The 14341-nt window shown below is 40.1% G+C and overlaps 1 protein-coding gene across 1 annotated transcript; it reads right to left on the reverse strand.

Moving 5' to 3' along the window:
• Positions 1-5213: 5213 nt before the first annotated feature.
• On the reverse strand, positions 5214-14136 carry LOC136355316 (kinesin-like protein KIN-4C). Its single transcript, XM_066307724.1, has 27 exons — positions 13954-14136; positions 13731-13866; positions 13164-13310; positions 12914-13066; positions 12565-12815; positions 11920-12092; positions 11713-11837; positions 11527-11563; positions 11350-11441; positions 11158-11271; positions 10970-11083; positions 10595-10681; positions 10322-10499; positions 9657-9754; positions 9276-9374; positions 9089-9202; positions 8911-9027; positions 8749-8829; positions 8586-8657; positions 8418-8508; positions 8272-8297; positions 8086-8171; positions 7195-7458; positions 6928-7069; positions 6709-6804; positions 6004-6597; positions 5214-5861 (listed from the first exon to the last, which is right to left on the reverse strand). The coding sequence occupies exons 2-27, from the start codon at positions 13857-13859 to the stop codon at positions 5544-5546; spliced, it is 3798 nt and encodes a 1265-aa protein (XP_066163821.1). The 5' UTR covers positions 13860-13866; positions 13954-14136; the 3' UTR covers positions 5214-5543.
• Between the last annotated feature and the right edge of the window lie 205 nt (positions 14137-14341).

Here is a 14341-nt window from a genome sequence, read left to right on the forward strand (position 1 = left end):
TTTCCTCACACAACATAGGGTGCCAACTTTTTAATGTTCTAAGGGTTCATAGTTCAAGTGTTCACCATTATGGACCGATCGAGAATTATGGGTTTCATGACTCATCGTGATAATAACCCTTTCGTTCAATCATATCCTAGGATGACAATTGGCCAAGTTTGTAATGCAACTGGGCAAGAGACAAGTTCATTGAAAGAATTTTAACGGCAACATTGCCCTGATGATGCGAACATTGCGGATTGGTTCACGTCTCTGATGTCCAGATCAATTCAATTTGCCTCCAAAGCCAATGCACCAAAGCAACTAGACCAGGGCTACCCATCATGACGAAAACCCAGCTGCTGCAAGACAGTTGCTCGATCATGCATGTCACATCAGCCAAACCTACGAAGGCAATTAACCTCTGGAAAATGATATAAAAATATTCTTTTTATAAAGAGAAGAGTAATGCTATAAGACTACCACATCCATCAATCATTAAGTTTAGTGTTTTACCATGCGAGACCAGGTAAGCAGCATCACCTGTACATGAATTAGCCGGATGTAAGTTGTGCATATGTATCGGGTGCATAGCAATTTTTTTATAAGCTTTTTACAAATGCTAATGTGTTGTATTATAGTTGAATCTTGATTTTTTTAAAACTTTTATAGTATACTTTTTTATCAGTAAGGAGTTTATAAGAATTCTTTTAAAGAACTTAAAACACTGTTGAACTTATTAATTAATACTTCCTTCGTTTTACAATGTAAGTCCCACATTCATATTAATGATAATGAATCTAGACATATATATTTATCTAGATTCATTAACATCAATATGAATGTGAAAAATGCTAGAATGAACCGTGCGGATTTCACTGTTTCACTGAACCACACCAGTTTCAGAGACACAGTGAGTTGCAGAGTTGGAATCGATTCAATGTCACTCTCTTACGCTGGCTGCCAGTATACGATGCCTCCGGCCGCCCACGGCTAGCTTCGAGCCTTCGATGTCGTGTGTTTCACCATGTTTGTCCATGCGACGCTCGCATGCATGTATGCATGATGCATCCATGCACGTACGGCCGATGTCATGTGAGTTGTAACTTGTAAAGGGGAGGAGTGTGTCCGTTTCACTCATCGGCGGATGCAGCGGCGCTGTCGACGGATCGATCGATCGATGCATTGGGAAACGTGAAAGGTTCCGTGATCGATCCAGTCCTTCACATCAATCGATCGCCATCGTTGAGTTTGACTCCTCCTCATATCAAAATAATTATAAGTATTAAATATAGATTAATGATAAAACCCATTCTATAATTCTGGACTAATTCGCGAGACGAATCTAATTATAAGTATAATTAGGGGGTGTTTTGATAGGACTAAAACTTGTTAGTCCCTATTACATCGGATGTTTGGACACTAATTATAAGTATTAAACGTAGATTAATGACAAAACTCATTCCATAAATAACCCTGGACTAATTCATGAGACGAATTTATTGAACCTAATTAATCCATGATTAGCCTATGTGATGCTAGAATAAACATTCTCTAATTATAGAATAATTAGGCTTAAAAAATTTATCTCGCGAATTAGCTCTCATTTATGTAATTAGTTTTTGTAAGTAGTCTATGTTCAAACATTCGATGCTATATAGACTAATGTTTAGGCCATGTATCCAAACACCACCACACACATTACGTGCTGTGATCCGTCATCCATTGTGCACTGCTAATTCGTTCATAATTACTCGCAATGGCGTCCACGACCTGTGTGTACAGTTCGCCCCTACTACATACTCCATATACATATATATCACTGTCCCCATACACGATCAGTATGGTCATCTCCGTATATTTCGCTGACCGTGGCTGCAACGATGCGTACTACGATATGATGGACGATACGGGGGGGCCGGGGTCCCTGTGGATGGATGGACACATGTTTGTATCCTTTGACCGCACGGTGCGTGCACAGGATCAGCGAGAGCTCGCCGTGCCCACGCCGCGAGGGCACGCTGCATATGCACGCAGATGACCGGGTTCGTTCGCGTGTTAGCGTCGTGAGCCGTCAACTCGTTCGTCGTCCGAGTTCAGTGTACAGGGTTTTCGCCGAAAGAAACAACCTGGGCAATGATTTGTTGGGCGTGTGTGGAAGATGAAGAAATCTGCAGGTGGAACGTAACATGGCCGGGTACGTACGTGGTACTGTGCGGCGTGGCCCGGTCTTGACTGATTGTTGGGCAAAGGAAGAAGCTGCGGAAATTAAGTGGTTGGGCAGCATATGTTGGTTGTCGTGGAACTGTTCGGTCCATCGGCTCTCCATGGATCGTGCATGATCTCGTACGGGTCTGTGAAATGTGCATGCAGCCGCGGCACTGGCATTTCTAGTCTCTATTCGATGCACTGGATCGAATGTAATGTGAGACTGTGCATCCTTCTAGCTTCTCATGTTTAATGTGATTGAACTCTGCTGTCTTGCATAGCCAACTCGCCAGCGAGGTGATTTGTACTGGTTCAGAGTTCAGACTCTTCTGCCTTGGCGCCTTGCCATCGTCTCGTCTAACATGTCAGATTACATATTTCCTCCCTGCTGTTTGCAACTCTTCACGGCGCCGGCGCCGCGAGGAGGCGGAAGCCAACAGCACAATGAAAACGTTCGTCCACCGACACCTGGCCAGAAAGCCAGCCAGCCAGGGAAGCACACGCGGATCAGTCGACGCCACAGCCAAGGGCGAATCTAGAGCACGGAGGACCCGAGTGCACACTTCATTTATGCATGTAATAGAAATGTAAATGTAATGTATACAATGACAAAAAATGCTTACCAAAATAAAAAATCTGGTAGTACATGTCTACATAGCAATGGGCAAAATATATAATTAAGCTGAGTCCTTAATGAGACGATAATAACCTGTAAAAAAGTGCTAATTAGATGATTTAATATTTGAAATTAGGCCTTCATGGGCTGCGTGCAGTAGCTGAAGGTGGTACACATATTTTTTTCTAGGGAGTGCATAAAAGATGGAGATTAGATGCTAATAACTAAAAACTAAATTTTTCCCTGGTGCCTGTGCACTCGGCAAGCTAAACGTGGCGTTGCCCCTGGCCACAGCGCGCGGCGGCACGGCGCACCGTGCATCTCTACGGAAGGGACTAGGGAGCATGCAGTGGGCGAGGAGTAGTACTTCATCCGTATCGTCCCGTGACTGGACCCAGCACTCCAGCATGAGAGGCGGATATGCCTCGTCGAGTGGCGGATCCAGAAAATCGATTCGTTGGTATCATAACGTGTCTATCGGTATCATAGTATGCTAATTATACTTAGATCATTTTGTTATAACATATAGATAAGCAGTTTTGTTATAGGTTTTGCTAAAAGTCGTCGGTGTCGCCTGACACTAGCCCTAGTAATGTAGATCCGCCCATGGCCTCGTCTTGCAATTTGCCAACTTTTTGTGTGTGTTTTTTTTAATAATGCATAAATTTCCACGGGTGAATATACTATCCATATATAAGGGCATCCACAGGGGTATTCAACTATTTGCCACTTTTAAGATGTAGCAATTAAAAATTTATCACTCATAGTTTGGGTCCTTAAGTGTCTAAGACATGTGGGTCCAATGACAAATACTTAATTAGCACTTGTAAGAGTGCCAAATAGTTTAATATGTTGCATCCATAATATAGTGAAAAGGTGGGTATATAGGGATTAAAGTATTCTTGCCACCAGATAAGATATATTGTGAAAGTAGTAAATAATTACTAATCCATCCGTCTCAAAATATAAGTATTTTTAGATCCTGACACAGTCTCTAAAATGCTACTTTGACCAACAATATCTATAAAAGTAAGATGTTTTAAATAAAAAGAGTTGTATATTGTGATAGTTTTTTTAATAATAAATCAAATAACACCAATTTTGCATGATTGATCTTTTTTTATTATTTTATTGCTATTAATGATCAAAGTTAAACATGTTTGACTTGTCACTTCGTGGTGTGTTCTACCTATTTTTTAATTGTGGCATGGCTCATGTTTTGGGTTTTTTATGTGGGTCCACTCTACATATATATACATTTATGTGGGTCCTTATTATCCACTCTACATATATGTGGGTCCTTATTATCCACTCTACATTTATGTGGGTCCTTATTATCCACTCTACATATATATACATTGTGAATTTGTGATTTATTTTCAATCTACTATTGTCTTCTGACATGGACTTATCTTACTACCAACTTTTGTAACAAACATTAGGAATGCCCTAATAACATGCACATGTATGATCATGTGAATCTCAGTACTTTTTTTCAAGGACCATAATCTTTCTGCTAAAAGAAATTGACAACTTTAGTCCCTACAAACTGAAACAAGAGGGAATTCATTTCAATCGCCGATTTAAAACAGTGTCCGAGATGTATCTGTTGAACCACAGCCACTAGTCGCTGCTGCCTTATATTACGAGAAACTGGTCACAGATGACAGATGATAGTAGGTAGGTTCAACTCCATGTCAATAATCTACTATTACTGATTTCATTTATAAAATAATTGGCTTTTTAATCAAAACTCACAAGGTAATTATTTTCTTTTGAATAAACTAAGACCAAGACAACATCATTAATATAGCTTTAACAATTACTCCATCTATTCCCAAATAAATAAAGCACGAGATGTGATACATCCTTTATTCCCAAATAAATAAAGCACGAGATGTGATACATCCTTTAGTACTAGATTTGTTTATTCTATAACAAAGAACAAAGGGAGTAACACTAAGGGAAAAAAAATCAAAAATGAGATACATAGGGTTAAGAGGGATTTTTTTTTCAAAAAAAAAAAATCTTTTGCAGACTCATAGCATTTGCTGGTTAATTTCTAGAGGAGTGAATTTAGAGTGCTCGCTTAATGTCTCGTGTTGGGTATCTACACACTATTAGTTCTTCTATCAATATTGAAATTATCATGTTTTGAATTCCATTGTTGATCAGCAGATTGAGCCAATTTGCTCCTACATTGGCAGCATTTTAGTGGGATTGGTTACGCATTTACTACTGTAATGCAAGTTAAATTCCACTAAGCAATTATACAGGAACATGGTAACCCAGGACACGGTCCAAGGCAAAACAGCGAGCCCAAAGATTACCCATACTGAAAGAAGTAACTGAAAACAAATAAACTTTTTTTCAAAAGGAACTAGGATAGGCTAAGGCAGCGAAGATGAAGTGCGAGCCAACTGATGGAAATGTTACCCATTACCATGAGATAAATTAACCAACTTAATTCATCTCAACAAGAGTTGTACAAAGTGTCTACATTCAACGTTGAGTGATCAGCCATAGCTTAACAAAAGACAACAAAGTGAAACAACGGTGCATCACGAGCGGGTCAGTTCACAGGAACTCCAGAGGTTCACTTCTATTTGCCTCCGCAGCCGGCCATGCCGAGGGACACCGAGGCAGCATCCCCACCACCAAGTAACATCAAAAGGCTTCGCAACAAAGCCGTTGGATGCTTGCAGCTTCACAGGCTCGAGTGAGCCAATTGATCAACTAATCATCGCAAGTGATTCTCTTTCTCGTTGGCGTTCTTTCTCGGCCGAGCAGGAGATCTCGCACGAACGGCAGTGACGTTCTCCTTGTTGCTGCTCATGGATTCGTCAGGCTTCGCGGCGTTGCGGTCCGTGAGAGGGATGCTGTCCACAGCTGGTGAGGACATTGCTCGGGGCAGCCTGAGGGGTATGTCTCTGTTCCGTGGAACCGGCTCGGTGTTCTGCGGCGCCGTGGGTGGGAGAGGTGGCGCTGAAGGGACGAGCTGAACGGTAGACTTGCGCCAATTCTTCCTTTGCTTTGGTTTTGCCCCAGTTTGTTTCACCTGAAAGGAGTGTGAAGCAATATGAGGCATTTCTGTGACATGGAAAACTGCACGATAATGATGATGATTAATTATATCCATTGAAAGATATGCAAATTTAATCAACAAGACAATGTGGCCTGGAGTGAAGCATAGCACATACCACACCATTTCCAATATCAGCCAGTGGTTTTCTTGATTTTGTCTCTTGAGCTTCCTTCTCTGACATAGAATTCTCAAGAAGCATGACGCCCTCCTTCACAATTTCCTGAACTTTTGCATCATCCACATCATCTGAAGAAGATACTTCAACCACCCCACCACCTTCCTTTTCTTCCTTCATATCCACCCTATTAGAACACCTGGAGGTAATACATCCACAATCACCCCCACAATGTGAACCTGAAGCTCTACATTCGCATTTTTGGGTCTTGCAGGATGAGTATTTCGAGCATGAGCAGCACTGTGGAGCAAGGTCCAGTGAAGTAGACTTTTCTTGACTGGCCATTTCTGATTTTGCACTTTTTTGTGTAGTACCACTACCCGGGTTAGGATTCAGATGGCTGGACACTGTTTGCCGACGTCTTCTGACCTTCTTCGAACATTCCCAATCTGCATCAGATGCTCCGTAGTCTGCATCAGATGCTTCCCAATCTGCATCAGATCCTTCCGATTTCTCAGAATCTGATATATCCATGTCATCAGACCACAAGAAGCTGTTCTTACTATAATGTAAACTATGGGAAGCTCGAATGCTCTACATGCAAAAGGGAAGATGTCAGACACACTTTACAAGGATTATATGGATCTAGTGCATTTTGGATATCACCACATATAATCTAGATGAACCAAGATACAAAAAAAATACCTTTCGCATAGCATAATGTTGACCATCTTCAGAACCAACAGTACCCTTTCTGGAAGTGCCAACAGGATTTTTTGCTTCACTTATAGCAGTAAATAACTGTGGATTGAAAAAGTATAAGCACACACACGATTCAATCAAACATATACTGGTGAAATGCATCATGAAAATTGCTATAATGTAATCAGATTTGCCAGACTGCAAAATTAACAGAATATTTACCAGCATATTTTGGTTATTCAAATCCTTCACTTGAGTTTCTAATTGTCTGATTCTACCATTAAGTGCAACCACCTTTTCCTTCAGGTCACAAATGAGGTGTTCTTTCTCTTTACACATCACCTCTTTGTCAAGTTGTTGACATCTATAGGCAACATGCATCAAATAAAAACAGCATCAATAAATTAGGGTTGTTTATTCGTATTAAAAGAAACACCAAAGAAAATGTTAAGAGGATTTAAACATTTCAGAAAGCAAAGTATGACATACCTTGAAGATGATGCCAACTGAAAAAGGTAATTCATTGTGTTCTTCGCATCAGGAAGGGACCTTACATGGTTCCATCTGCCCTTACCATTGAATGCACGCTCTCGCTCCTCCGCTTCAGACAGTTGAGAAGCCATAGACACCATTGCACTAGAGGATGATGACAGCATGTTTTCTAGCGCTGATATCCTAGAACTTCTAGCACTAGGAGACATAGCCTGAGGACACTCTTTCAGCTTTGCTATTTCCTTGGAGATTGCTGCTCTCCTGTTAAAGAAAAACAAAATGATATTAGAGGAGAATAATGAGAAACAATTTCTCAACCAGAATGAAAGTTAGGAACAATTATTTGAACTGCACTGATCAGAATGATGTATTGTGGATTGGCTCAAAGCAAAAGGTTTTTTTTTTTGGAAACAAAAGAAGTTTGGTTAAAATTTAGATGAAAAGATCAAGACAGTTTTCTAGGAATATGCAAAAGTTTGTGTACCATTGCATTATTAAGAGAAAAGAAGTCCAACTGGATGTGCGAAGAAGACCAACCACCCTAACTTCAATGGCAGCTTAAGCTCACCCCCCCCAAAAAAAAAAAAAAAGAATATGCAAAAGTTTGTGTGCCATTGCATTATTAAGAGAAAAGAAGTCCAACTGGATGTGCGAAGAAGACCAACCACCCTAACTTCAATGGCAGCTTAAGCTCACCCCCCCCCCCCCAAAAAAAAAAAAAAAACATCATGTGACCTAACTCAGGCTGTATCCATACCGTCGAGTTCTAGGGGCTACCTTTTGTAATTAAGGTACTGAAACCCATTTATTTGATACATGAATGTGTTATACCTAAAAAAAATAAATGTACCCTGTGGAAGTCCATCCATCATGAAGACAAAGACTTACTCTTGCATTTGTCGCTCGTAGTGCGAACGCAATTCGTATGCCCTTACAGTCACTTCAAGTTCATCATCAATGGCCCGCATTAAAGCCTAATGACATATCAAGAGAATATTTCAGATGAAATGCAATGGGAAAGCATTAGTTTCTATATATGCAAACAAAAAATAATCAAAGTTTCAGTGATAATACCTGAATCCCAGAACCGCTTGCACTTCCTGAAAATTTAAAAAATAAATAAATTTTCAACCATGAGGCAGTATTTACGAATTACTTGCTCACAAGTGCACAGTAATCTGAATGGGAAATAAAATTAGTCGATGTTTTCAGCTTATTACCATATGTGTCACGGGTGGACTTTTTTGCTTCAAGCGACTCCTTCAGTCTTTTCGTAGCCATTGCTGCTTCTTCAGTTTTCCGCTGTAAAACCTATGTTTTGAAGAAGAATGGTATTACTTTCATGTTACCTAGAAAGTCTAGAAAGGGAGATGACTGAGAAATCCAACCATTTTCTGCCTCTGATTTAGGGCCAGGAGTTTATGCATCTCATATTCATTTCTTCTCCCTTCCTTCTTGAGCTAGTTAACAGAAATATCACGTGATCACCCCAGTCTTTTGAAAATTTTGGATTTCCCAAGAATTCAAACTGCAAGCAGAAAGAGCAAATACCTGAAGAACTTCCTTTTCCCGAGCAGCCTTCCAAGATCTAAATTGCTCAGATTCTTGCTTAATCTTTTGTTGAAGTTGAACCTAACATAACACATATTGAGGATATGTCAGAATATAAAGCTAAACTATGTTTGGGTCTCTAGGAAACTGTGAGGAGAAAACCTTTTGAGATTTTATACGATGAATATCTTCTTGCAAGCGCTTAGCAGCCTCATCACTTCTCTGTTTCTGTCGTATTAGCTGCTGTTGAGCTTCCTGCTTTTTTTTTAGCTCAGAGACCTGCAAAACAATGGCAATCAGTATCTGAGGAAGAGAAAAGGCAGTTATAGTGTGTGCGCACCTGAGATTCAAGTGTATTCAGCTTCTGAAGGTAGTTTTCTTTCAGTTTTTGTGCACTCTCATCAGTAGAAGAAGTAATATTGGTTAATGCATGACGAAGTTCCTCAATTTCTTTCTGAAAACAAAAAAAAGGGTTACTAATCTTTAAAGATAGAAGTTAAGAAATTGTCCATTTTAATCAAATAAACCTGAAGAGCCTTCTTTTCTTGCTCCATCTCATTTAACTTCTTCTCGTAATGTTGCTTGAGAACAGAGGTGTCACTTTTTGCAAATTCTTTCATCTCCGCCTTTTGGAATTGAAAATGGAATATAATTACACTCCCCGTGAATCAAACAATAGAATAACGTAAAAAAATTTCACATAGATGTGATATAAAGTCAGTTGTTCGAAAAAAAAAAGGTGTACAGATGGCATGGATGAGTGAGATAAATCAAAACATATACATATACATATAACTTAAAAGCTAGTGTTAGAATAATCAAATTCATGTAAAAAGTGTTTAGACCAAGTCAAATTGTTGTAGCCTTGTCTATGAACAGCAACACTTGTTAAGAAGGGGAAATTGTACCTCCTTTTGCTGAAGTCTTTTATCTAGTTCCTGGAGTTCCTTATCAAGTTTGTCTTGCATGGATGAATGGTCTCTTTCCTTTTCTTCATCGGCTTCACCTGCAGGTACTGGAGTTATTCTAAAGTTTACGGCACCTATATTAGATTTAGAATGTTCAAATTTTAATTTTAGAGTTTTCCGGGCAGTAACCAGTTAGTGATCCAATTTCCCGTTACTGTATTTCACTAGGGGCCAATAACTCCATACAAACCAGTACTTGAAACCCTAGTCCTTGGTGCGAAAAATTCTACAGTTCTTTGGAACTGTTAATTTCAGTAAGTTAATTAGTGGTATATTATTCTATACTGATGTACACAGGAACACACCACAGGCAAGTTCACTGCTAATATCATAGAGCGCAGACTCAAAAGTGACTGTGTGATGCACAAAAGCCCTGCTTTCAATTCAATGTTCTACGCATTAACACCAATCTCGTGTGAACAAGTGTAAAGCTAAAACAACATAAAGTGGTCATGTTAAAAGAAGAATCAACATGTCATACAGATAATCCTAGATATAGTGCTAGAAGTCACTAGATTGTAAAATGTGACTTAGAACAAGCTACTTATTCAAAAAAGTATAACAACCGCATTTTATGAAAGTAATTCTGACTTCCTTTTACTTACTTGAAGCATCAGGTGTTCCTACTTCACAACCTGAACCCAAGTCATCGAGAAGCAAATCCTTGTCCATGGCAAACCGATCATGTAAATCATTTTTGCAGGTACTAGAGAACTTTTGCCTTGTCAGTTCACTCTCCAACTGCTGAATTTTCAAAATATATCTCTTCATGACCTCCACATCCTGCTCAGAACAAAAGCATATGTAAAAATTTGTTCAATTACGTTGTTTAAGAAATATTCCCACAAATCTGAAGAGCAGGAGATGGGTGGACATACCTGGTCAGTATCAGTATTCTCAATGTCATCCCATGATTTCCCATTGCGTGCTGATTCAATCTTCAACATCAACTGGTCCTTTTCAAGCTGTAACATATTATTGTTAGCAGAGTTATTCACGCCTACTTTCTTTAGACAGTTTGCATGTTAGTTTACTAGCTACATTCTGTTCTAGAGATGTTACAGATAATTTTCATGTGTTTCATACTAATTGCAATAGTTACCAGAGAAACATATTACATGATCTAGAATACACCTATATACAGCATCACCTAGCAATGTGAACTCATATGTAGTACTACAAAATAATGTTATGCACAAGTATATTGGAACTTCACTTAGATAAACCAGGGTACAGGAATCAATCATAAATACCTGGGCGGCAAGTGCACTTTGTGCCAACTGTTCATATGACAATTCCCTTTCCTTAAGCTCATGGTTAAGCTCTGAGTTTTTTAGCTCAAGTAGAGACACTTTTTGTTGCAGCAGCTGAAAGACGCATAAACAAAATTAGACAATAAATCGATAAATTCAACCAGACCTTGCAGATCTGCAAAACCAACCTGCAGTTCTTCTAGAGCAGCACTCCCACTGCGGGAGAACAGGAGCTCAGTCTGCAACTGCTCCAACTGACTCCTTAATTTTTGCATCTCTGCTGTAACTGGGTCACGGTTTATCTACACATAGGACACAGTGGGAAAATTATATCAACTGAAAAAATACTGTGAGCATACCTTTAAGGAGAATGACCATACCACAGCTTTATTTTGAATGTTCCGTGCACGATTGGCATACTTGAGTGTGTTTATGGTTTCTTCTGCATTTGAATCGGCAGGACTAATGCAAGCTACAGGTAAATAAACAACATAGAAGATGGATTTTAGTAAAGATACTACCAATACAACATTTACTATCAAGACATATATACCTACCAATCATAGCAGTTTTACTGTTTCCTCCAAGCGAATCCTGCAAAAAAAATTGAATATAGTAATGAGCATGATGCAAACGTGCCACTGTGACAGAGCAATCAGGTCCAAAGTAATCGCATATTTTTATGTCCAGTAATTCGTGGATTTGAGTATTTAATATGCTTGTGACATAACTAGGATCCATACCTGCAGAAGACGTGTTAATTTACTGTCCCGATATGGGACAAATGCTCCTTCTTTTCTCTTCTTTTCATCGCCTAATGCACTAATGACATTGCCAAGGGCTAGAAGGCCTCTATTTATGTGTATTCCTGCAGCCACAAAATATATAGAACACTGTTCAGATCAGATGCCCAATTATATTCTCAACTTAATAGGTAAATCCGTCCTTACCTTCTTTAAGCCGTAATCCGTCAGCTCCTGTTCGTTTAGCCCTTTCAGAACCCGCAAGGTCAACTAGATGAAACTTTGAGGACAAAATATCATAGTCATCGTTAGATAACTTGTCAGAGGCACTCGAGGTCTTCTTTTGATCCATTGAAATTGTAAAGATAGCATGAGACCGGCTACAAAGAAAAATTGTCATTCCAACAGAAAGAATTGTCAGACCTAATGGCAAATTTTCAAATAGTAAATGGACTTGTAAAAAACACCTACTTGTCTCATACTACCATTGCTAACCAATTATATTATTGGCTCCAATAATGTCAAGAAGTACAATAAAGTTATACCCAATCCTTTTTGTTGATAACAAAAACACATACTTTTGGGCATCTATACGTCGATGCAAATATATCATGCAAAACTATACCTATTATGCAGAAATACAAAATGCAAAACCAGAACATGCATGCAGCTTAACGAGTGCAAGTTTCATTATGCATGAAGTGCTAATATTGTATTTATAACCTTTTAAATGGTAAAAACATGGCACAAGAACCCCAGAAGCAATGAAGGAAAAATAATCTCTGCATAAAGAAATTGCATAAACTAATCTGTAAATTTAAATAAGCATACTATCATTCCTTTGTAACTTACCTTGACTGACTATTCATGTTTGTACTTCCTGTTGCACGCGAGGAAGAACCACGTGCCAAAAATGAGGCCATTTCTTCCTTTGTCTTCACCTCAGCCTCTGTCACACCAGCAAGTGTAATGCCGCCATTACCAGTCTCTCTAATCTGAATTGGCACTCTGGCAGGTGCAGTTGCTTTGGCTACAGACCCTGAATCAAGTCTGAGGGCAGCATGACTTGCATCTAGCAAATCAAAGACTTCCTCCTTGAAGATCTGGAGTGCACACAAAAGATCTCAAAAATGTTATCACGAATGAAACTGATGGCAGTTGGAACTGGCAAAACAACAATAGATGCCACCATGTATGATACCTCAATGAAGGACACCCTAATTAAAAACTCTGTGCCATCCTTCAATGCATCGGCCTTTTTGAATATTGTCTCCATAACTTGAGGAATTATTCCTCCACAATTAGCTTCACCAGTATAATTAGTACCCATTGTATATGTCTTGCCGGAGCCAGTCTAATTTTGTTAGAGGAAAAATACAAGTCACAAAACAATTATCTAAAAAAACATTTCTAGCATCATTATTAGTGCCACCATACTAAAGAATTTGCACCTGCCCATAAGCTAGGACTGTAGCGTTGTATCCACGGAATAATGAATCAATGAGAGGATGCACACATTGCTCAAATATTAACGAGGAAGGAGAGCCTGTGCTGCCGAATACATGGTCATACGTGAAGACATGTGGGCCAATTTGGACCTACAATAGCACAGAAGGCATCGTCAGACCAGTTGGGCCTTGAAGCAATCTTTAACAATACAAAAGTCCAGGTAAAATTACAATATTCTTAACTAGCATTCATATTAGGATTTAGACATCTGGATAGGAGTTGCGAGTGGTAAAACTATAATATTAAAGATATTATTCAAACTAGCTCAGAATCAGCAAAGCGCAAGCATAGATCTTTCACTATCCATCCCAGCAAAGAAACCGTTGGCCCTTGCCAAGCCACTCTACCCAAATTATCATCGAATTAGCTAAAAACCCCAAGGCCTGTCACATCATTCGCCAATTTATACTAGCATATATGCACCCAATTCAAAATCCCAGAAGCATCGCGTCCCCCAGGCCACTCGATCCTACCCAACCAGACAAACTAGTCCCCAAACAGATCGATACCTGCGGCTCGCCGGGCGTGACGGTGACGCAGTCGGTGCAGCCGAGGAGGAGCTCCGGCGTGATGAGCGGTCGGATGTTGACGACCACCTTCACGCTGTCCTTCTGCTGCGCTGCCTCGGAACCCTCCATCGGAACCCTAACCACGAATCCCCCAAAACGAATCAGACCAACAGCTCACGGAAAAATACCCTAGAAATCTAAAATTAGCCCCCAAAAAACTCACCTCGGTCAGGCCGATCTGGCGGATCGGCGAATCTCCCGGCACGACGAGCAATGCCTCTGGCTCCGGGGATCTGGATGGCGGCGTCGCGGGGGGCTTCGTTAGGGTTAGGGCTTGATCGCCCTCCTCGAGAGAGAGATTGGCGTGGAGAGGGAGAGAGAGAGATTTGCGAAATGACGAATGGGTGAGAGGGAGAAGCGCCCGCCCGGCGAAATTGAAAAAAATAGGGCACACGCCCGAAATGTTTTAGCCTATCGTCTGCATAGACCGTGTCTATAGACCCGTGGGTGAGTGGCGCTAAGCCCCGTAGGCATTCTCTACCGCGTGTGGCGTATAGACCCGGTCCAGGCCATGCTTAACATCACGTGACAAGGAACGGAGCGTCTGAGGC

This window comes from Oryza sativa, chromosome 2 (assembly GCF_034140825.1).
Source record: "Oryza sativa Japonica Group chromosome 2, ASM3414082v1".
In the NCBI taxonomy this organism is placed as follows: Eukaryota; Viridiplantae; Streptophyta; class Magnoliopsida; order Poales; family Poaceae; genus Oryza; species Oryza sativa.

Coding starts and splice junctions, on each gene's coding strand:
- LOC136355316 (XM_066307724.1), bottom strand. CDS start 13,859: ATGGAGGGTTCCGAGGCAGCGCAGCAGAAGGACAGCGTGAAGGTGGTC. Junction 8,830..8,910: donor ATCGTATAAAATCTCAAAAG/GTTTTCTCCTCA, acceptor GTGTTATGTTAG/GTTCAACTTCAACAAAAGAT. Junction 8,658..8,748: donor GGGAAAAGGAAGTTCTTCAG/GTATTTGCTCTT, acceptor TCTGTTAACTAG/CTCAAGAAGGAAGGGAGAAG.